This window comes from Tiliqua scincoides, chromosome 8 (assembly GCF_035046505.1).
Source record: "Tiliqua scincoides isolate rTilSci1 chromosome 8, rTilSci1.hap2, whole genome shotgun sequence".
NCBI lineage: Eukaryota > Metazoa > Chordata > Lepidosauria > Squamata > Scincidae > Tiliqua > Tiliqua scincoides.
This window is the reverse complement of record NC_089828.1, coordinates 46,070,192-46,094,439: the sequence shown is the minus strand read 5'-3', so window position 1 is coordinate 46,094,439 and position 24,248 is coordinate 46,070,192. Positions and strand designations below refer to the sequence as shown.

The following is a 24,248-nucleotide window of genomic DNA, read 5'->3' as shown; positions in this document are numbered from 1 at the left end:
ATGGAAAGTGCCCACCATGCTTCAGTGCCAACAGGTGTGGTTAAGGCTCACAAGCAACCATGGTTGGCAACCTTCAGTCTCGAAAGACTATGGTATAAGCCTACAGCACCCGGTATTCCCAGGCAGTCTCCCATCCAAGTACTAACCAGGCCTGACCCTGCTTAGCTTCCAAGATCAGACGAGATCGGGCATGTGCAGGGTAACAGTTTTAATCAGTAGGATCCAGCCAAGGATGGATAAATACTTTACTGCAGTATTTACTAAGTATTTTGCCACAAAGTTGACTCCAGGGCTGGGTAAATAACAAATGACACCTAAAACTGTAGGCAGTGAGTCTCATTCTCAAAGCTCTCCACCACGAACTCTAACATCATACTGCTTTCTTTCTCCTCCAGTCTACAGACAAGCCTATGTATGCAGGGTTTTCTCTGTTGTGGCACCCATCCTGTGGAACTCCCACCAGGAGGGTCACGGTAAAGCCCCTACCTGATCTTTTTTTTTTCCACTTCATGAAAACCTTCCTGTCCTACCAGATTGAGTGTACCCTGTTAGCTGGTTGACTGGTTGCTGTTTCTATTTAACTTGTGTGGTGTGAAACTCGTTCTCTTTTTAAATTTGATTTTTGTGAGCCACCTTGAATCCCTCATTATGGAGGAGGAAGGTAGCACACAAATATGTTAATAAATATTGCCACCTCTGCACACACACCCCCCCCCCCCCCCCCGCAACCAGCTTAATGTTTGCTGGGCTGCTTCCCTCTCTGTCAAGAATCCTTTCGTGAGCAACAGTTTGACTTGTTCAGGGGGGCACCCTCCCCAATTTCCTCAATGGAGGCAACCTCCCCAATCTCACCCCAACTATCTAACCCCCCCAATCTCATCCCCGCTGCTCATCTGCCCATCCTTGACATTTTCCCACCACTGCCACCCCCAACCTGACTCCCATCCAAGCCCTCTAACTGAGAACTGCAGTACGTCCACGCTCTTGCCTGGAGACGCACAGACTCCTGTGTCTAGCAAGAAACATTTTAGTGATAGTTTTGGGAGATTCCAGGGCCGCACCTTGCTCTCCAGGCGGTCGCTGCTCAACCGCAGTTCATTTCTCTCCTTCTCCACCTTCTCAAGACGACTTTTCAGCTGCTGGATCTCCTCCTGTTGAGGATGAAATACAAAGGTCAGGCCAAGGGGCAATTGAGAAGCCTCCACTATACTGCCTTGGGAGTGAGAACTCTCACTTGACTCATGAGAGAGAATTCTAGCCTGCCTGGATCCTTTCTTAAAGGGCTGCTGAAAGACTATGAGGGCCCGAGGCTGGAAAGGAAACCCTCAAGAGAAACTTGGATTGGGTCTTACTGTTACCTAAATCTCTGAGCAACCAACACAGAACTCTCAAGCTGGCAGAGAAGAATGTTAGTAAAAGCAGCTGTGTCAACTAGCTCCTTTGACCATCTGCCAAGGCTGAAACATGCCAGTTTGAGTTCAGTGTGCCTGAATTATGCAAGAGAAGAGTCTTGATCTCATCACTGCATCAGAGAAGACCTAATTCAGAGAGCAATTTGATAGCACATGGATGCCGTTCCGGACCTGTAAGCTGTCTGGGAGGGAAATCAAAACAGAACCAGGTGAAAGCCACCTCAAGTTCCTCTGGTGAAAATGTTGTAAAAGCACAACATATTAAAACATAGCAAAACAGAAGACAAGTCCCTGCGTAAGGATCTTACAATCTGGCAATAAGGGAGACAACAGCGGTTTCTCGAGCTCTGCCTACCTTTCATAGCATGTAGTATACTGCTGTGTGGTCCATTTTACCAGGGTTTTCAACACTGTGCTGCCCCTTGCACAGGGCAAGCCAATTTTTCTTCAGGGCAACTTGCTGTGTTAGGTAGAGGCAAGTATTGTATACGTACAGATTCTACATTCTAAACTCCTTGAGGCAGGGACTCATTTTAGAGGAGGAGATATAACTCAGTGACAGGACACATGATTTGTATGCAGAAGGTCCTGGGTTCCATTCCTGACATTTCCACTTAAAGCAGTGATTCCCAGCCTTGAGGAGACCCATAGACCACTGAGGCAAAATTGGAATCATCGTGGACCACATCCACCCCACACACAAAAAAAATAAATTAAATTTGTAATTAAAGAAGATGTATTATCTCTCGTACTTACGTTTATATGTAAATTATTGTGTATTAAGTTTTTTTAAAAAGAAAACAAAAAATTAAAACTTAAAGGGGTCGATATTAATGAACCTGGAACAGCCAGCCAGAAGCTGCGGGAGTACACGCCTCCTGCCTTTCTTGGCAAGCTGGCAAGGGAGCAGGCCTTGTGCTCTTGCAGCCGTCAGCTGGCTTTTTTGTAGCACACTGAGGCCTTATTTGCCTCTGGGCTGCCTGAGATTGTGTGAGAAAGCTGTCCCAGAAGTGATTTGGCATGCAAGCACAGCCAGCCCATGGGGTGACACCATGCCATGGGAGTGATGGCTACCCAGGGTACCATACCCCCTTGGGACATCTTTGATCAGAAGCACATATTAAAATTACCATATTTTTTATATGGCAGACCACCTGTGGTCCATAGACCACTGGTTGAGAACCACTGAATTAAAGGGATCAAGTCGTGGGTGATGAGAAGGGACTCTGTCTGAAACCTGAAGAGCTGCTGACAATCAGAGTACTGAGCTAAAGAGACAAAATGATCTGATGTGGCAAATGCAATTTCACACATTCCTCACTCACTCATACTAACAAGCAATTATTCCTCTCTTCCTCCAGAAGAGGGATCATACGCACATCTTTGCCCCGGATCTGGTCCTCTGTGAGCTGAACTTCGATAAGCGGCCTGACAGTGGTGAAGAGCTTCCACCAGGGCCAGTCCTTCACACCCTTGTTCTTCTTGATGTTCTTCTGCACACACCGGATAGCCAGGTCCTGGATCTGTGCAATTCGGAGAAGGGGACAGGGTGGGGACAGAAGACAGCATCCAGTCAAGACAACTCTCCTGGTAGAAGCCAAACTCAAAAGCACTCTTCAGTGAGACTACAGCTACCTGGCAGTCTTCGAAGTCAATGGAGAGGGACAAGTGAGGTTCTCTTTCACAATCTTCAGGGGCTCAGAATGGTGGAGTGTGCATACATGGAAGCAGTACTCTCTCTCCCTTATTAGTTATAATTTTGTCTTTTTTTATTCACAGCCTGCAAAGTACCTTCACCTGAATACACCCATAAAGCCTAATCTTCTCGAAAACACAGGGCCCACTTGGATGTCTGGTTTATGCACTCAGTAATAAGCAGAGAAGCTGACACAGCTCTTTAATCTTACACATAATGGCCTCTGCCTGCCCTGCTGCAGAAAAAGCTCCTCCACCCCTAAAACCCAAGTGCGGTAAGAACAAAAGACACGCAAGAGGTGGGGGCACCCTGTCAGTGGACCGAGCTGAGGCTCACGGCTCTCTGCAGACGTAGTCCTTAGGGTTATATGCCAACCACTCTGGTATATGTGGGGGAAATCAGGGCTGATTCAGCATCTTCCAGATCCACATAGAAGTGGAGGGCACTTCAGCTCCAAGGTGAGTCAGGCAAAGCAAGGGGACCACAACAATCTGGCCTCCTGCAGTAAGCAGGGGACACCCAGGTAGAAACGAGACCTGCATTTTCCCAGGTACCTTCTTGGGAGGACAAGAGTTGCCAGCCAGAGAGGCTCTCGGTCCCCCTCCGCATTCCCAGAAACAATTTACTACCACAGCCCCAGCAGCATTTCCAGCTCTGGAAAAAGGCTGAATATGAAACAAGCCCATGCTGAGAGATGCTCATGACCTGCAGTCAAGAGTAGACAGAGAAAGGGCACTCCTATAGAAAGGCTCACAGATGTTAGATGTCCACTGAAGTTTGCAAATAAAGAAAAACTCCTCAAAGGGATAGAAAGTCTTGGGAAGAAGAAAAGATTAGTTTTAAGACTAGATTTGGAAATAGAAAGACAGTTGGGAGTGCAAATATGAGCAACAAGGATGTTCCCCATTCTTCAAATTATTGCAACTGATTAAAGCTGGTTTCAAGAATACTCCCCCCCCCCCGCACAATACATGCATCTGTATCAGCCACACGAGAAAGAGAGAGACACACATTCATACATCTGCTTTGAGCCATCCAGTGATGGACCTGCTTCCCCACAGTGACCCACTTCCACTGTAGTCCTCATGGCTGGAACTTGCCAAAGTTGCCTTCAATTTCTCCCAGGGAGAAGGGGATCCTCACTTCAGCTTAACTGCTGCAAGAAGATTATTCCGCCCCCCCCCCCCAATACAAGCACACACATGCTCTCACCCATTCGCTTCATACCTGCTGGAAAATTAAAGAGTTATCTCCCAAGGCTAAGGGAATCTCAGCTGCGCTCCTAGTGGAGTCAGTGATTCTGGGCCTCTGCCCAACGTTTGTGGGAGGCAGAGCTGCCCATTTTAGGCTAAATAAGAGAGCCAGAAGCACGAGATGTAAACGCAGAAGGGGTGGGGAAAGAGACTGCCTGTGTGTGGGGGTGACTCACTCCAGTTCCCCCTCCCCTGATTTCTCAGGCTTTCCCCCACAGCATACCTTTCTCTTCTTGAACTGCTGGCGAGCAAGGAAGCCCCGGCAGGCAGCCTGGAAAAGGGTGATATTCCTGCTCGTCTGTTTGTCACGCTGCTCCTCCAGTTTGGCCAATGTTCCTGCCCGGAAAAACACCTTTGTGGGGGGGGGGGAGAGAAGGTAGAAAAGAACATGACACAGAAGAGGAGTCAGTTCCCAACTCAAGTGCAGTCTCCAGGTGGAGTGAGAAGTCAAGTCAAGTCATATGAACAGGGGCTGTAAGGGCTGAGATGACTCAGTTGTAAAGCACATGCTTTGCAAGCAGAAAGTCCCAAGTAAGACCGGGAAAGACCCCTCTCAGAAATCCTGGAGACCTACTGTGTTAGTGAGCTAGATGGACCAAGGGTTTGACTCAGCAGAAAGCTCGTATGTTCAGCATTTATGGTGCTCCAGAGATTCATCGGGAAGTGAGCAAAATATGTAACCATCTGCTGTAGATCATCCTTTCTGCAAAGGTTGCTGGAAGCTCCAGGTGCATTACACCTAAGGAGCGGCTGTTTTTTCCAGTAGTAACAGCACCTCCATCTTGGTATTTGAAAATGCATAAAAATCGACAGCAGTACTACTATCCTGGAAGCACCACAGTACAAAAGAGAAGCAATTGACTTAGCTGATGGGGTAAACTTCTGCTGTTTGAGCGGACAGAGGCAAACAAGTGGGCAACACAAAAGAGACAAGGTTCAGTTCTTGGGTGCTTCCCATCACCACCAGGATCCTCTGATCAAAAGACAAGCAAGTGGGGTACTTGGGGAAGCGTGAGGAAAAGAGACAAAATCTCATAACTGCAGAACACAGAATCCACGAGGCCCAGCACTAGTGGCCATTGTGACAAGAAACATCCAAACAATAAACTTTGGGTTCTAATGCCTTGTGTTAAATGGAATCTGCAGAAGGTCCAAGGACAGGAACCAAGCAACAAATCGCAATTAATACAAGTGAATCACACCACCACTCCCTTTCTAGGACAGCACTCCCCTGATCCTGTGTGTGCCTCCATGCTGATTTCATTCTGGAGCACCGCTTGGGATGCAAGGGTGGGAGGAAGGGGGAATGTGCACACAGGCCAGGCACAGCATGTGTGCATTATGCAGGGGATGGACAGAGTGGATAGGGAGATGCTCTTTACACTCTCACATAATACCAGAACCAGGGGACATCCACTAAAATTGAGTGTTGGGCGGGTTAGGACAGACAAAAGAAAATATTTCTTTACTCAGCGCGTGGTCGGTCTGTGGAACTCCTTGCCACAGGATGTGGTGCTGGCGTCTAGCCTAGACGCCTTTAAAAGGGGATTGGACGAGTTTCTGGAGGAAAAATCCATTATGGGGTACAAGCCATGATGTGTATGCGCAACCTCCTGATTTTAGGAATGGGTTAAGTCAGAATGCCAGATGTAGGGGAGAGCACCAGGATGAGGTCTCTTGTTATCTGGTGTGCTCCCTGGGGCATTTGGTAGGCCGCTGTGAGATACAGGAAGCTGGACTAGATGGGCCTATGGCCTGATCCAGTGGGGCTGTTCTTATGTTCTTATGTTAAGCCTGTCCTCTGCTCACTTTGAATCCATGGGCTCCCAGAGCATGCAGAATTGTTGTGACAAACCTCCCAGTCCTCCTCCCTCACCATTCTCAGCTAGGCTGTCCATTCACATTAGCCCATGGTGACATAGCTCTGGCTGAGAAAGAAGCACCCAAAGTCCTCTCTGCTGTCCCCAAAGCAGCTGAGGAAGACAGCTAACCAGCTGATTCCCCTTAGGTCCCCAGGCAACACAGCTCCCAGTCACAGGATCTTCTACAATGTGACATGGACAGTTTCCATCCAATGAAGTGCCTAGCCTAATCTTCCTCCCCTACCCAGTCCAGTCTCCTATTTGCATAAGTTTACATGGCTTTCACAATTCATCTCCTGCCGTCACAGAATGTGCACGCACGCATGCGTACATGCACACAGCCCTCGGTGCACACTACACAAATGCCCCAAGTAGAACCAGCAGGCATTTATTCCAAATGTTTGACTTAAACCTGTGTCCAAGCACTGCCTTCCCCACCCCAGTCTACTCCAGGCCAGCACTACTTCCTCCTCTCCTAACTGGAGAGACCACAACCCACAAAATACACTTCTTGGGGTGGGGAGGAGAAGTAACACCCAAAGACAGAGACTGTTCTTACCCGGCTCAGGCCCATGTGGTAGCTGGTCTTCTCCAGTTCCAGTGATTCCAGCAGCTCCTCCACTGCCTAAAGAGAAAGGGGGGACATCAGACGTTTTCTGACAACCACAATAGCAGAGAGCATGCTGGGAAGTGTGGCCCATTACTGTAGTCCCCCAAGGGTCTCCTCCTTACTCCAACAGCACAGAGCTGCAAAAGAAGGGGGGACTTCCATTCCCACAGAAATGCTACGTTTTGGCTTCAAACACATCAGGAACAGTTGGTACAAAACGCCTCTGTGTTTCTGCCCACAGGGAATTCTGTCCACAGGGAATTCTGGTTTCCCCCTTTCTGTCCACCTCCTTCCTGCCTGGTAAGTGGCAAGCTGATGCTTCTGGCTATACCCCACAGAGTACATACCCGCTTCTCATCCATGACAATGTAATTGCGCCCATGTTTCTTGGTTAGGTGAGGGGCTAGGACATCAAAGCGCCGCCGGAACTCCGCAAAGACCATGTGATCAGGGTAACCTGTAGAGTCACAGAGAGAGAGGAACATTCAAGAGAACATGCCCGGTAGTAGAAGAGCAAAGGAGAGGTAGTTGGATGGATTTAAGTATGGGAAGGAAAGGACTGTGCCTCCAAACTGACCGACTTCAGGGAGTAGGTAGGAAGACATAGTCCTGTATGCAAACATGCAATGACAGTTCTTTTTCCGGGACCCTCAGAAGTGCAACTGGGGGACAACCAGCAAGCAAGCCATTCCATTCCGCCATATATCCAAGCAGGAGGCCCAGGCATCTGCAGGCAGCAACCTCAGGCAGTTCTCAGGGCCACAGGACTGCAGTAGAGCCCACCTTGACATCTGCTCACACCTGCCATCAATCCCCCCCCCAGATTGGAGATTTGGACTTGGCTGCTGGCACCTGGCGATCCTCCCCCCACACACACACACACACTGTCTTCAGCATAGTGGCATTCTGGGATATTGTGAGGAAAAAAATAGCAGCTGCCACCACCACACCACAATACTCTCGAATAAAGCTATGCTGCAGGGAGAATGGTAGTGACTGAGAATAACACCACTGCCATGAAATCAGCACTCCCACCCAACAGTTAACACTTTGCCAAGGGCTCCCTCAAACCTGGAGTCCAACCTGCAAGGTAGGCACCTTCTGCCCACCAAGCCTACTGCACAGGAATCTGGAAAAGCTCCTGGCCCCCAAGAGTGATGGAGCCCTTCAGGAAAGAAGAGGAGCCTTAATAATGCTCATAGGCTGCCTGAGACCACATGTGCATGCGGGTTCCTTTATTCTATCACAGATAAATGCTTAAAGAGGCAAGGAGGTGGGGAAAGGACTTGATAACACAATGGCCAGTGTGAGCGAGAAAATTAGATGTTGCAGTTACTGGCTGAAATGGATGGACTGGAAGTTTAAAAAGACCTAAGGACCGCCTTTCCTGATCTCAAGGCCCAATTAGGTCAGCAGTACTGGTCAAGAAAAAATCCTTGTCAAAAAACCCTGAAGAGCCACAAACCACCAGTCACTGTAGATAATACTGAGCTAGACAGCCTAGTGGGGGCTGACTCAGTATGACAGACAGCTTGGAATATTTTTTCCAAATCTAGCTTAGTGTTCTGCTTCTAACAGTGGCAGGTCAGATGCACCTGGGAAGGTGACTATCTTAGCTTAATGTTGGTTCTCAGAATCTAATACTCGGAGATAGACTGCCATTGTACTCGGAGACTCCATCATGACTAAGAGCTGCTACCCTTGATAAAGAAAAACAACTGCTTCTTCAGCACAATGCATAACTGAACCCACATAATTCACTGCCAATCCTCCCAAGGATTCCCCAACAGTGACTTCAGTATAGCACAGTGGCCCAGAGTGCCATTGGCAACTAGCTCTGAAAACCGGTAAGCACCTCTCCGCATTCAGAAACAAGCAACGAATGACTGACAATCCCAGCCACTGGAAACAGAAAACGCAAAGGGTTGAATTGGGTGATCACGACTTTCTTGCAAGCTTCCCTGGGGCTTCGCTCTGGCAGACTCTCAGAAGACAGATGGATGATTGCTTCACCCCATGCTGGCAATCCTTGAGTTCCAAATATGGCCACAAGGAGGGAGAAGGGAAGCAACGAGGCCTCCCTGGCATGAAAAACTTGGCGCACCGCTATCAGCCACAGTCATTTGAGACACACAGCAAAATACAAGGCTCCCCCAAGCCTTGGCTGCAGAGGAAGTTTAGCAGGTCAATGCCATCTTTGGTTGTGGATTTTCCATCAGATAAGGTGAAGCAGAGCCAAGCAGGGGCCAAGCTTGGGAGGGAAGGAGGCTTACCCACAAGGTACACAGATGCTTAATCTTAAACACTGCAGGGAAGAAGGCTACACACATACAAGTCTGGAGGAGGTAAACCATCCATAGGCACAGGGCTTGCTCTGATGGAAAAAAAACCACTGCGGGCCATGCATCAGTCAACTTCTCACTTTATAATTGAGCTAAGAATGAAGCTTCTCTATGGAGAATGCTTTGGTCAAAAGGTTCAGCTCACCCTATTTCGCAGCAGCACCTTTTTGGTTCTCCTCCTGCCAGCTGATGGCTGCCCCCCCCACCCCCAGGCTCTTACTCACTCTCTCTGAACTACACCAAATATGCTACCATTTCAAGAGGAATGAGAACGCTGGCAGAGACATCAGTCACCAACTGCTGAGAGGAAAACTGCTAATACTGGTTAATGCCCCACTACCATCTCCTGCAAATCAACAGGAACCCATCTATCCCCAATACTTTAAGCTCTCTAAAAGCTACCTATAAAAGCTTATTTTATTCATTTACTGAAAGGACACCCCACTATAAAATCATAGCACTCTAAGTCCTGCTCTGCGCTTTGGACTGATGGTGCAAGATGGTAGTTCTGGAGAACTTGGTAGTTCTGGCCTCTTGGTTCGTCCCAGCTTGACATCTTCTATCCATGCAATTCCTGGCTCACGTCCCCACCCCACCCTCACCTGTGCAACAATCCTACTTACTATCAACACTTCTCACTATCACATCAGTCCCTCACCAAAAATAGGAAGAGACAGGCATATGCACAAGCATTCACAAACAGCTCTGCTAACTTTTGCAGCCAGCATAAAGTATGCCAAGAAAATGGCTGAAGAGTCATCCTTTTGAAGAGTGGACATCGGTTTGAAAGAGGACTCACTTCTCAGAATGTGCATGTGTGTTTCTTTAGTTCTGCTGTCATCTCTAGTCAAAATAGCTTTAGCAGGTCTTTGAAACAATACTCAACCTTGTTTACTAGAGATTATATCATGTGCGAACCACTTTCTCCCCCTTTTTTTCCAAACTGCCTTCAACTCTTTGGAAAAAAGACCTCCTCTAACCTAGTCTGCCACAGCCACTATTGCAGAAAGGAGACAGGACTGAAAAGGAGCAGGGGAACTACATCCTGCCTTCTAAAGAGCCTGTTATTGGCAAAATGGCCCAGAGAAGAAGACACAAACCAGAGACTTAACAGCTTTCAGAAGGTGTCCTCACATTGATGAAAATGGTTCCCCCCTCCAACACCATCCATGAGGAAGGACCATGGTATAGAGCACTGCGTACCAGGTTCAATCCCTGGCACCTTTAGGTCGGGCAAAAAAAAATTCCTGCTTGAAATCTGGGAGAGCTGCTGCCAGTCTAGGTTGCCAATACTGCCCTGGATGACCCAACTATCCAACTCAGTACAAGGCAGCCTCTTATGATTCCTGTGACCCTCTGCCATCCTCCACTTTGGTAGAGGCACGTGGCAGTTCTTGCGTTCCTGTACGTTCAAGCCGCCGGAGCGAGAATAGATTCTGCTATTGACTGTATACGAATCCCAATTAAATCTGTGGGCAAAGATAGCACTGTTGATTCTTCAGGTCTTAATTAATCATCAGCATCATCGACCGGGCCGCTGAGCCCCCGCTCCTCCCCTGCTGGGCCATTGATCCTGGGTTCCATGCACAGCATTGATCTTGCTTCAGAGTACTAACAACCTGGCTTTGAAATAATAAACACCAATTCTGCTGTGCATCATCAGAAAGGACAACTACAAGGAGCGCACTTCGATGGAGGTCTTCCCCGAGGAGCAGGGACAGACAGGAACGCCAGCTCAAGCTGTTAATAGCGCTCGCATGAAGTCGGGAGATGAGTGTAATAAAAAACAAGGCCAGGTTTGGAGGTGCCTGTATTGGGGTTGAGTGAAATTACTCACTTTGTCTCCAATTTGACAAGCACCAGAAAACAGCTTCCCATAATGGCAACTCCTTGCAAACACTGAGACTGCTCTCAGTTACCCTGACCTGCCCTCGGTGATGTAACCGTGCAACCTATTTTCACTGATTGCACTGTACTGTGACATCATCTCATTTGCTGCGTGATCCCAGACTGGACGGAATCACCCTTGAGAGTAATGCAAGGAGGCAGCGACAGCAACGGACAAAGTGGAGGGAAATTGTGTTGAAAAAGCAGCAACTGCTGCCACCAAGGCAAATGATGGCATTGAAAGGAAAAAAGTAGTGGGCCCTCCTTATCCATGGGCTCAGCAGCCGCAGATTTGAATACACAACACGGCTGCGGTTGGACGGCCTCGAAGGACATCCCGGACACGACCAGAAGTGCCTTCCAGTCATGTTTGGGTGGTCTTCTGAGGCACGAGAGGCTACTTGAGTCTCCCAGATGCTTCTGAAAGGCACTTCCAGTTTCCTGGTGTCCCCCCCCCCCCCAAAGATTTCATTATCTGTGGAATTTGATATCCACAGGAGTTCCTGGAACAGATTCTCCAAGGATACCAAGAGCCCACTGTATTTATATATTTCTTTCTTGGGAAAACTTCCTTCTCTCCAAAATTACTAATTTCAAACTGAACACTGGAGGGGGAGGAATGTTAATTGCCCTAAAGACCCAGCAGGATGTGACCTCAGTTAACTAATCCAATAGTAGGGACTTCATGATAAGGAGAAGGCAAAGCAACACCTCCCCCTTACCCACCCTCAATAAGGGTTCGAATGTACATCCACCTTAGGAAAGAAGCCACCCACCTTGGCGGTACATCCGAAGGGCATCAAGGAGGCGGGAGCCCCGAATCTGAGCCCTCAGTAGGGGCACGTCCAGCTGCATGAGGCCAGCCTCACAGTGCTCCCCGTGCAGGTCCAGCTCGCTGGTGCTCACCCGTCGTGCACACGGCCCCCTGGAGTCCCCACTCCAGCCATCCGCCTTAGGCAGGAAGCAGTGCACAAAGTGGAGCTTTGACTTCTTCAGGGTGTCTATTAGTGCATCCTGGATGACAGGAAAAGAGATTTCAGTCAATGACAGCTGAAATTGGGGGAGGAGGAGGAGGAGTAAGATCTTCAATTTAGAAGGGTCTTGCCTTGAGCAATCCTCTGCCCCGTAAGTGGAAGCAGGAAATTGTTTGGGGGGGGCGGCACAGGGAGGCTGATTATGCAATAACAAACCAACAGTCCCTGTGCCAAACCAGCTTGTCAGTCAACCACTGGCCCACTGCTCACCAATGTCCCTGACCCGTAAAAGCTTCACAAGGAGAGAGGGAAAACTGTCAGCCACACACCAAGGGCACATGTACAGTTCCATTGCACAAGCATTTCCCTCCCCAGAAAGGGACATTCCAGCCTCAACCAGCTCTGAAGATACCAAAATAACAGAGGAAAAGAACTGGTCCCTTGGTTCTGTACTTTGACCTAGACGGGTCCTCATCTACCCAGCTGCCAAACACTGTCCCAGGGCAATACTCCTGGTACAACTAGTCTGCCCCAAATGAGCAGCTGGCCTCCAGTCCTGGCAGGAAAGCATCGCCAGCAACTCCAGCCTTGCCCAAAGACATAAGATTAAGTCTTCCTCTTGTCCCGGATAAGGGTCACTCTAAAAGTGAGTTTTCAAAGTCAAATCAGCTCTGGGCAAGCAAAACCCCTATGAACATGTACGGAGTGCCTTTCCCCCCTGCACTTCTGCCAGGCAACTCACCACTTGCAGCTTGATCTGGATGCACAGCGACTTTTTCTTCATGGCTGCCACTCCTGTGGTGAAGGTCTTTCGCATGCTCGTGGCCCTGCGCAGGGCTAGCTGGGAACCTCCCTCCAGGCCTGCAATGGACCCAGACAACACCATGGTGGTCCCGGCCCGACCTGCAAAGAGGCTGCTGATTATCTTCCTGAGGGAGAAAAGACAGACAGAATCACAACCTTTCTTGCAGTTTGCCTTCCTCTGAACATTACCCAGGAAAGAGCAGAGCAGTGCGACGGCTGACTGAACTCTCTTGAAGGTTACTGCTGGGGTGAAGGAGATGACGACACAGAGGCACCTTCCCTGTCTGAGTTGGTATTGCACTGCTCTGGGGCAACAGCCTGTAGCCCCACAGGCAGGAGAAGAAGCACAAGGTAACTAGAGGTCCCCGCTCCAGATCCATTCAGGAAATTAAAATAAGGCCTATCTCTGATGAAGGAACAGCAGCCTGTGACCAGCCCTAGTAGAAACTATTAAGATACCATTGCAGGATAAACACCACCTGATAAATTGAACCAAGCACCTCTCCCAATACTGTGGCAAAAGAGCAGCATCCACAGAGCATCCCGTCCCAAACAGGAGAGGCGTTGTGAAAAACAAAGGAATTCACTTTTCCCCAATGGCGGCTCCTCCACACCCCAGCGGTCACGTGCCTCGAACTTACTTCTGAGATTCCTGCAGGAGGACCGAGGTGTTCTGGGATGCAGGATTCTGCCTGACGTAGCTCAGCCAGCCGGTGGTGTCATACTCCACCCAGCTGGTGCCGTAACTGTGGCCCAGGAAGAAATGCCGTGGCTTATTGCTCCGAAGTAAGGGGTTGTGACCTACAGAGAAGAAGTGTTCAAGCACCAACTCCCTGTGCCTCACTCAGTTACCCTCAACACACCCAACAGAGGCTGCTACAGTGGGTTCAGGTCTCAAGGAGGTCACTAGCTATGCACTAAATGTATAGGTAAATCCTATAACCTTGACTTTTCTGGACTACAAGTATGAGCTCACCAAGACTCATTAAAAGACCAGACCTAAACAACTTTATTCAAGGCAGAAAGACGTGAGCTTCTCTCCAAGTCTTTATTTAACCTGAATAAAGCGAATGATGGGCACAAGGAGCATGTGAGCTCTTGCCATGGCTCCTACTTACAACATTCTAAGGCCAAGCAAAACACATTCACACTTCCCAGCAGGGCTGGGGAGTCGGAAGCAATTTTAGGTAGAGGATTTGTGTACCAACTCTATAGCCCCAGCTTCCCAGCACCCTAGGTTTGCACTTAAGTGTTCAACCGATATTTCATTTAACATTCAAGGTCCCCTTTAGACAGACTACGGCAACATAAAAACATGGTAGGCAAGGATTTTTCTAATTTGAAGTAAACTCTGCTTCCTCCACCCCTATATTTCGCATTCCAGGTATGTACACAGAAACGGAGCTGGTGGGGCAGCGCTGAAAGTATGGCACGCTCCCTAACGTACCATCACTGCCCTGAATGGCTCCGACGCCAAGGGGGAGGGGCGCTTGGCGCTTACACGGCACACTGAAGAGCATGCCATACTTACAGTGCTGCCCCCTCTAGCCCCGCTTCTGTACGTACAGTTTCCAAATCAACAACTGTGCCCCCTGCCCCCGGCAACAATGCTTCCAGGTAGGCCATCAGCTTTTGAGATTTTACTCCAAATCACCTGTGTGGTTACCTTCTTGTTGGTCTTTTTGGCATTTTTTAAAAAATCTTTTCCCCTACAGCTTGAAAATTGCTTCCAAAAGCGAAGTGACTTAGTGATCTACTCACTAACCAGCCAATCAGTGCAGTACAAATCCAATCAGTGCAGTACAAATCCAATCACTGCTCAGACTAGAAAATGGGCTCCCCAAGTTTGATTCCAGGGAAAAAACAGCATACAGGGAGTGCATTCCCACAGCAGGCCAACAGCTGAAATTGTGCACATTTGTGCATGAACATCACTTCATTTGAAGTACAGAGGATAAGGGAAAAACAAAGTGGCTTCTGATGCACATTCTTTCCCCCCAGTGACTCTGGTAAAACGGTTTTGTAGCAGTACTTCAAAAACCTGCACAGTTTGTTTGTCCAGCCAACAGGAGGGCAAAATAGCTTTGAAGTGTGTCCATATGGTTACCAACGCCTTTATCAGACCACTTCAAACTATTCTGGAAGCAAAGGTCCTTCTGCAGCCTAACCTGAGACAAGCCTGGGTGCCCATGCTTATATGTATTCTGCTTCTCAAAACCTGAGAAACTGAGAGTCAAGGCACACAGATCCATGTCCTTAAAACATCCACACTTAGAGCTTGGGGCCAAGACAGGATTGCCTTCCTCCATGTGACACTACCTGTCTATTAGGATGTAGGAGGGAAGCTCTCTTGCGTGTTCTACGACCTTTTGAAGTTTGGCTGGTAACAACAAGGGCCTTCTCAGTGGAGGCCCCCACAATAAGAACTCCCTGCCCTCTAATGCACATTTGACTCCTCCCTTCACAGTGTTTCACTGGAGGTTGAAGACCTGGCTCTTTTCACAGCACTTCCTGAGTTTTTATGAGTTTTTTATGCTCTCCGATATCCTTGAGTTTAACTGCTGCTTTTCTTCTTATCACATTGTAGGTCTTGAGTCTTTACAGGGCAGAAGAGACAGAAATTTAACATAACAGATTGTACAAAGGGCTGCCCTTAAAGTCTACTTGGAAACCTGAACCAATTCAGAACACAGAGGCCTGATTACTGACTATGCCTCATCAGTACTAGAACAGTTTCCAAACAGTTTTGGGGCACAATTTCAAAGTACTGGTTTAGATCTATAAAGTCCTAGGTATGGCTTGAAAGCAGGGTACCTCAAGGACGACCTGCTCCCTTATGAACTTGACAAGAGGCAGCACACTAAGTGTCCCAATCTTGAGAGCTTCAGGCTAAGGCAGCCAGAAAGAGGGCCTTCTCAGTGTTGGTATCCAGGCAGCAGATAACTCTTGCTCCACATCCTGGTGCCCTTTTATTCACTTTTAGGTGCCAGATGAAGAGAATGTTATTCTCCCGAAATTTTTAGCAGGCAATGTTTTCACACTGCTCTTGCAGCTTGTTACAGCTGCCAACTGCTTTGTTGTTGGTCCTATTCTACTGCTTTTATTTGTAAAATTTTGTACACTTTCAATTGATTGCTTTTTCTTTTGCTGGCATTTCTGCTGTGGTTGTTTGTGAAAGACAGACCTTGAATAAAGTAACCTGTAAAGTAACCTGTAAAATAACATTCAATGCCACCTTCCTTGGATAGAACCAAGTTCCAAGTCTTGAGCAAATCCCAGCTCTCCCATCCCTTTACCTTTTTTGTCCCCATCTTGCGGGCCAAAGTAGGTGAACAGTCGTTCCAGCAGGGTGTCTTCGTTACCTCCAGGCTGAAGGGACTCCTCTTCTAGCAGCCACAACAGGCCACGGGCCTCGTCAGTACGGGCAAGAGAGCGGACCTGGAAAAAGGGTCCAAGACATCACTCAAGTCCAAAACTCCACTCGCTAGGTAGCTGGGATCACCGAAGAGGTTAGGTGAGGGGTGGGTGGGGTACACACCTTGGCCAAGAAGGTTGGAAGTGCCGAGGGACTGAAAGGAGTGCTGTTAAGTCCCTCCCCAACCCTCCCACACATGCACATGCCAAAGCCGGCCTCAGGAAAGCCCCAACATCGAAGCAATGAAGCGGTGCAAGCACGAGGAAAGCCTTGCTCGGCTCTAGTGCAAAAAACAATACTTTGCCAAGGAAGAATCAATACTTAATACCAGAGACAGGAGAAACACACATTGTCTAGTAAAATGTTCCAGCACGAGACGTTTACTCGGTAGAAATTCAATCTGGAGGCTTAAGCAGCAAAATTACTCCCTGCGACCCAGCAGGGAGCAATTGGAGCAGCTGTTCTCCACACACACACACCTGCCTCAGCGTGGTTTGATATTGCTTGATGGTGCCTTCACTGACTCAGGTTGCAGTTAGGCAGTGGGGGGACAGGGCTGGGATTCTCCAGTTGTTTTTTTAAAAGGTCATTCTCCTGGACCTTCCTCAAAGGAGCCTCATTTTAATGGGTCAAGCAAACCTTCCAGCACTGTCCGTTCTTGAACACGAAAATCTGCCTTATACCACGTCAGGCTATTGGTTGATCTAACTTAGCAGCATCTACCCAGACTTAGTGGTTTTCCCAGCCCTGTTTGCAGCTGCTGCCAAAGACTGACATGGGACCTTCTGATTGCGAACTATGGATTCTAGCACTAAGCTATAGGCAGTCCCAGCCCAAATGCTAGGGATTCTTCTGGATTCAAGACTGGTGTCTTGTTCAGTACCTGCATGATGCCTTCTAGGTCAGGCACCAATCCTCCTCTCCACGGTGCAGCAGTGGGACACAAGAGCTACAAACTACAAACACCAAAACCCTCCTGATCCTGGGAATCAGAAGACAACAAGGAGTCAATCCCAAGCTTCAACCTCTTTGTATAGCTTCTTCATCTGAAGCACACCCCTAGCCTGAGCAACCCACTGCAAGGGGAAGCCACCAAACAATTCCTCTGAATGTTCAGATAGTTCTCTGCCTGCCACCTTCTACACCATTCTCCCAGTTTGTTGCCTGGCTTGCTCTGCTGGACCCATCAACTACAGGAACTGCTGTATTGGTCTGGTCTTCTCACCAACCTGGCCTTGCTCTCCAGCTATTGAAGCAGGACACTTGGCCCTGCTGTATTGCCTAATTTGGGGGCACAGGTGGCTTCCCAAGTAAAGCAGGAAAGGAACACAGCAGTATTATTTACCTAGGTTTTCTTAAACAGACTGAAAAGCAATGCATTAAAATTAAAAATACACATGCACTGGGGTCCTCAAGTGACGAATGTCTACGCCCAAACTTTCACACAGACACAGAACATAAGAGCCCTACTGGATCAGGTCCAGGGCCCATCCTGTATCTCACAGCGGCCCATCATATGCCTCAAGGAGCACCTTGCAGCCACTCCCCTGCATCTAGCATTCTATTTACCCTCACATCCCCCCAATTAAGACACCTGACTGCGGCTTGAGCCTGACTCGGGCCACTTTATTAAACACAACTGACCAATTTTAAAAACATTTTATGCAGGCACAAAAGTGCTGGACCAGCAAGAGCCAGCTGGTTCAATTTACATAAGTTCTGACTTCTGGACAAACCTCAGGAACAAAACTGGCATACATCTTGAGGACTAAGTGTATTTGATTTATTTCCTTTTCTAAATGGAAAAGATTTTTTGAGCAAGAGTCAGCGATAAGTAATGTAAGGTTGTGCTTCTGCGATGACACACTGCAAGTGCGGGATTCTGAGTTGGTGTAGAACTCAGCATTCTAAATCCCGTAGCTTGCACTTTTTAAAAAGGAAAAACACACACATTTCTAGCCTTTACAGTACTGTGTTAAGACCGTAAGCAAAGGCAGCGCCTGGTGAAATTCCAGGCGCTGGTAAAGTCACAAGTGAAACTTCTGGTAATTAGGAATCAGTGCCCCAAGGCTCCACAAAGTTGATCATCCACCCCTATGGCAGGGGTACCATGTGCATTTTAACGAAGAGAGATTACTGTGCCATCCTGTCCACAAATATGTGGGGGGGGGGAGCCACTATCTAGCATTTCTCACACTCTCAAATCTCTCTCACAGAGGCAAACACAGTGACAGCAGTGGCCTCAAATCTTACAACAGAGGGAAAAGCTACAGCAGCATTCCCAGCACAGCAGAAAGAGATCCCTATTAAATGCTCTGCTAGGGTCACTTTGAACTAATATCACCTACTCCAGAATGGCTCATTTTGATCCACGGCAGCAGGTGCTGTGACTGCTTTTGATTATTGCAGAATTCATTATTTGCAACTGGGAAGTTATGTTTTATCAACTGTGTGTTAAGGGTGATTTTTTTTTTTAATTGTGAGCTGCCCTAAGGGCCTACCCACAGGCCCAAGTGGTGTGCAGTAATTTGAAAAAAATAAGAATAGAGGGATGGGAAGGAGGAGCTCCATGGTCCTCACTTCCTGGGGAGAGTTACAATGGGAATGTTTTAGAGGCGGTTGCTTCTTGCCACTGAGTACAAAAAGCTCCTTCCCTTGCAAGTAATCACTGCCAGAAGAATAAGCAAAGGAGGGGGTGGGGGGGTTTCTGCCTCCTAATGCGGCACAAACTGCCGAAATTCATCAGCACCGGAGCTGTAGCATGCTAACAGGGCCCTCCATTAGAATGACAAGCAGCAGCAGGGACTTTCAAGCCTCGCCGCCTCCCCACTTCTTTATTGGTCCAAACCCTAATGGAAAAGGAAAATTATGGGCTCCGAGGGCGACAGCCACAAAACAGTGTCTTCCTGCCTGGCGCTTCCTGCCCCACCCACCCACCCACCCAGGAAAGCTTTGCTTTGGGGTCACTGGAGCTACCGGCCGACACTCCAGCAGAATCTCTCCCACAGCACCCCTCAATATATCCAGCCCCACAGCATTTTGCTAGGAAACATGACTCTTTGCATGCGCTTTGAGGTATACAACAAAACCAATGCGTGCTGGGTGTATGTATGCAAGAGTTAGTCTGCTCGACAGTAACACATTTTGAAAAAAGTGCACACATTCTTTGCCGTAACTGGCTTTTAACATTTTAGATACTTGGAAAGAGCAGGCAAGCAAAGGCACAATTAACAGCAAAAGTTAAATGGTGACATGGGGGGGCGCGAAGGTTTGAAAATGTCATAAATCAGCAGCAGTGGGGCTCCTAAACTTTTCCTAAGCTAATACTGGCAGAAGGATAACCAAGAGGTGTAAGTACCAGTGGACAAAGAAAAAGCAAGACCCAAATGTGCTATCTGGGAGGGGGAGAGCTAAAGTCATCAGCCCTGCACCAACAGGCAGCCTCTGTTCCTTGGCTTCTCCAATATCCACAGTTCCACCCCCCACCATCCCACAAGATCTGACACCCAGTAGAGATGGTAGCCAATCATACCCACAGAAAGAGACCTTCCGGGCTGAAAGATGCCTACGCTCTCTTCTTGCTGTTCTCCCTCTCCTCCTTGCCATGTAGGAAAAGCTGCATTGTATCTCACAACATGAAAATAACACTGGGAACAAACAATCATTTTCAGGAGAGTTTAAAAGGGGCCCAAGGCAGCTTACACTTCCCTTGACAGGCACACGCATTTCCTTTGTCCTGCTGTCAAGTTAGGTCAATCAGGCTATACAGCTTTTTGAAAGACTATGAAAACCCTTTAAAAACCTATTTATTTTGTGTCATTTTTAAAGACACAAAAATCAGCAGGGGATGGACATTATACAGGCTTATAAAATCATACATGGGATGGAGGCATTTTTCTCCCCTTCTCATAACACTAGTATTCAAGATCACCCAATAAAGTCTGACTGATGGTAAAGTCACAACGGACAAAAGCAATTCTTCTTTCTGAAACCAGCATTCATTTATAGAACTTGCTGCCACAAGACGGGGCAATAGCCACTGACTCAGAGAGTTTTGAAAGGGATTAGACAAACTCCTAGAGTAGCAGAGGTCTATCAAAAGCTATTGGCTAGGACAGGTAAATGAATCAGCAGTTTCACAGGCAGCCCCCACCTCTACAACCCAGCACTGAATATTCAAATAGCAGAGACCTTAAGTCCCTACTTGTGAGCCTTCCAGAGTCATTGGTTTGGCCACAGTCAACAATTACATGCAAGACAAGACAGGCTCACAGTCTAATCCAGCAGGGCTCTGATAATGTACTCTTGGCCAAAAGCATACACAGTCCGGCCCAACAGTCCATCTCTTATACCAGCCCATCTCTTATATCACTTCAACTCTAGGAAAGAAAAAATGTAAACCTCCTAAAAGAGAGGTCTGGCATGGAAAGGAAGACCAAAGACATCCAGCATGGCTCCTGTAACCACACAGTCTACTACCAGTTCATTCATGCAACCACCTGATGTGGGTTTCATCAGTGGCAGACCACAAGGGGCCTGAAAAGACAGCAGATTAAGATGCCTTTCATCCCAAGTCTGCTGCCACCACCGTCTCCCTCCAACATGCCGCCAATGCACGTGGCAATGATATGCTTTCCAGAAGCAGAATATTCCCCTTCTTACCATGCTCCTCATGTCCTACTGTGAAACCTGAACATAGAATCAGAGTTGGAAGGAACCCACAAGGCCATCTAGTCCAATCTAGTCCTGCCTGTAGTAGGAAATCCTCCTACATGTGGGATTTCTGGTTTCGTTTACAGGGACATCATGAATGCATGTCAAGGTTTCACAGCAGAGCTCAAACAGCACGGTCGGAATTTGGGAACGTTGGGAGATTTTGTTGTGCAGAGGCAGCGGACTCTGAGGGGGCATCAGGCAGCGGTCTGAGCCATGCTGCCCCTGACACAGCCCCAAGGCTTACAGGGACCAAGACCAAGCCAGATGTGATGGCAGCAGTGTGCTTAAATTGGAGGCAGCTCCAATCATATAAGGAGGAGGATGACAGAAGAGTTCGATTTTAACAGTAGAAGGAATGTGCTGGTAGGGAGTAATGAACCCTCCCATCCTTGTTGCTTCCCTCCACCGCAGGCCCTCTCCCCATAAATGCTTTTTGCCCAGCCTAGCTCCCTTCCTGGATTGAATTCTAGCTGACAAGAAAAGCACTCACAGTGAGCAGCTGCAAGAAAAGTAGTAGACCAAAGGAGAGATCTTTCTACACTCCTCATCTATGCACCATTTTTGCTATCAATATCAGCCCTATTCTCCTTGTTTCTCTACCGCCCACGACAGTTTTGTGTCACCATGTTCAGTCTGGTCCTCAGATGTGGCTCTTCTAATTTGGCTCAGAGTCCCAGCATCGCAGAGATAACTCAGGCAGATTTTGCCTCGGCATAAACTCAGAGCTGCGCTCTCCTTTCCCTTCTCACACACACACAAGTGTGTGTAAACGTACCTACGCTCCCTCACTAATCAGGAAGATCGGCACAGATCAGAGCAAAGCCCTAACTAACCCTGACAGTCGTCTCCCTACCAGGAGCCAGCGCACTCTTCTCGTTAGCACGGGCTAATTGGAAAGATAAACGGACTGCCAAGGTGCCGCTTCCAGCAAGGAGGTTGATTCCCTCAGCTTTAGCTGAGGTGCTTGCTATCCACACTCATTCCCGTCCTCTCTCCAGCCTCCCACCAAACCACAACATGCTTCAGGTGCAGGATCATCCCCACCCCACCACTTGGCACAGGCGAGTAAATCTGGGTTAATATACACATTGGAACAGCAACAGCCTATACTGGAATAATCTAATTGACTTTACTGCATGCATCTCACAAGCATCCTGTTGGAAAACATCCCCGATTTTGCCCCAATCAAAAACGGACCAAACACCATCTGGTTCAATTCAGTAAGTTAGTCCATCTGTCTTCACCTCTACCACCAGCACCCCAATCAACCCCCACAGCACAACGCGTGCTACAAGCCAAAAGAAAATGCACTACAGAAAGGTGCTTGCAGATTAGCAGCTCAGGATCACTCAAGTAGGTGAGACAAAAGATTAGACCAATTTGAGGAAGACTATCAACCATAGCCGTAGTGGCTAAAGGAACCTTCCACAGTGGCAGTATGTTTCCCAAAGACCAGGTGCAAAGGACACGATTATAGAATTCCCAGAGCATCTGACTGGTTGCTGCTGGAAACAGACCACAGGATTAGAGAGGTCCAATTTAGTCTGATCTGCAAGGTCACACATTGGAGCGGACAACATTCAAAGTTCCCAAACTAAGCAACAATAGGCATCCAGTATTACTGGCCAATCTGGCACAAGTTCCTTCCCAAACCGTGATCAGTCTTGCAATGCTGCCAGTTTCCATCACACAGTTCTTGCTCTGGGCTTCCCCCACACTGTGGTCTAGTCTTGCCTGATAAGAGCCCAGAAGCAGAGAGGTACACTTGCAACCAAACAGGGCCAAGTTCCATTTGCTCCCCAGGGAGTGAGTGCAAAGAGAACTGCCTCACTCTCTGTTCCCAGTACGACCACAAAAACCCATCCCCCACACGTCAAGCAGCGGCACAGCTGGAGAACAAGCAGAGCAATAGAGGCAAGGGAAGGGAACAAGGGAGGGACGCAACAGAACAGAGAGCATTGGTCATCCCCATGAAAAGCCCTTGCATGCAGCTTACCAGTGCCTGGTGTGATGCTTGGTCTACTGTGGCTACAGAGCCAGATGTATTGGGCTCTAAGGCATCTAAGGAAAGGTCTATGTTTTCCTAGAGAGGACGGACAGAGGAGGAGTGATTAGTGGCCCGTGTCACTACAGATCACAGTTAACGGTACCCAGAAAAAGAGAGAGACAAACTATAGTCAGTGCATTAGTCAGAAGAGAATCTACAGGGCAAGGTCTCACACACAGCAGGGGTTTCCCTGGACAGCCCTCTGGCAGTGTCCCGCCTCCTGCCCATTCCTGAATAAAAGAAGATTCCTGCTATAAAGAGCAGAGAGGGGGATGCCCTTGCCAGTCCATTCATCAGGCGGGGAGTCTGTTTAAAACTTTTCTCAATTTCAATATGGCTTTTGACAATATTCCTCCTTCTCCATCTCCAATACGGGTTGTATCATGCAAGCCTGCAGACTAGCCCAGCAAACACAGCATTCTGCAAAAATGTGAATGCATTTTATCTTTAAAAGCAAGTTTCTAGTCCTAAATGATGACCAAGAAAAGCTTGGAAACATCACTTGTGATCTCCACTACTGATTGCCTTCTATTTAAACTATTTAAAAAAATCAGTCACAGAAACAGAATGAAACCTGGTTTTGTTTCAGGAGGAAAAGGCATATTCCACTTGCAGAACTTTTGTTTCTAAGTCTCAGAATTCAAAAAAGTGGTGAGATTTTGGAAGATGACAGAAACACACATGGCTCAGAACATAGTAATGTTCTGAGCCATGGCACGTGGCTTTGAATGGCCAACTCTCTCAAACGTGGACACTGAACATTTCCACAAGTGACATTAAGAACTATACCTGTAACATTTGTGAGCTATTGTAACATGGTTTATTGTACTCCCAAGGCTCTTTTTAAAGTTCTATTACGGATCCATGGACTACAATGGCTATTTAATGCTCGATGATACACTTCTTTGCAACACCTATGCATGGATACATTCTCGTTCTGCCACTTGCTGTTATTGCCTTGGTGGATGTGGGATATGAGATGGGAAGACCTTTGTGTAGACACTGCTGTTGTCAGGGTTTCCCAAACTTCTAACAGCCATAGCTGTGGCAATTTTTTTCCTGAATTAAAACTGCGATGGCACTTATTCTTACACCCAAAAGAGCTCACTTTTCAAGTCTGTAAGAATAAGAGCTCCCTACAACAGAACCTACCTCTGCATGAGTCCCTGATCCGGTAATGCCTCTCAATTAGAAGCCAGCAGGCCCAATAACGCCTGCAGAAATTCAGCG

General features: G+C 47.9%; 1 protein-coding gene and 1 pseudogene across 7 annotated transcripts in view; both read right to left on the bottom strand.

Annotated features, from left to right (window-relative positions):
- The window catches only part of MYO18A (myosin XVIIIA), a 146,460-nt gene that overhangs the window by 47,572 nt on the left and 74,640 nt on the right, over window positions 1-24,248 (bottom strand). For all 7 annotated transcript variants that reach the window (XM_066636521.1, XM_066636516.1, XM_066636517.1 and 4 more), the window contains 10 exons: window positions 22,968-23,054; window positions 16,137-16,278; window positions 13,482-13,641; window positions 12,779-12,965; window positions 11,839-12,076; window positions 7,181-7,290; window positions 6,783-6,848; window positions 4,585-4,713; window positions 2,792-2,935; window positions 1,062-1,151 (listed from right to left, as the gene is read on the bottom strand). In XM_066636521.1, coding sequence (XP_066492618.1) covers window positions 1,062-1,151; window positions 2,792-2,935; window positions 4,585-4,713; window positions 6,783-6,848; window positions 7,181-7,290; window positions 11,839-12,076; window positions 12,779-12,965; window positions 13,482-13,641; window positions 16,137-16,278; window positions 22,968-23,054 — 1,353 coding nt within the window. The remainder of the gene's footprint in view (window positions 1-1,061; window positions 1,152-2,791; window positions 2,936-4,584; window positions 4,714-6,782; window positions 6,849-7,180; window positions 7,291-11,838; window positions 12,077-12,778; window positions 12,966-13,481; window positions 13,642-16,136; window positions 16,279-22,967; window positions 23,055-24,248) is intronic.
- On the bottom strand, window positions 98-221 carry LOC136659721 (5S ribosomal RNA; annotated as a pseudogene).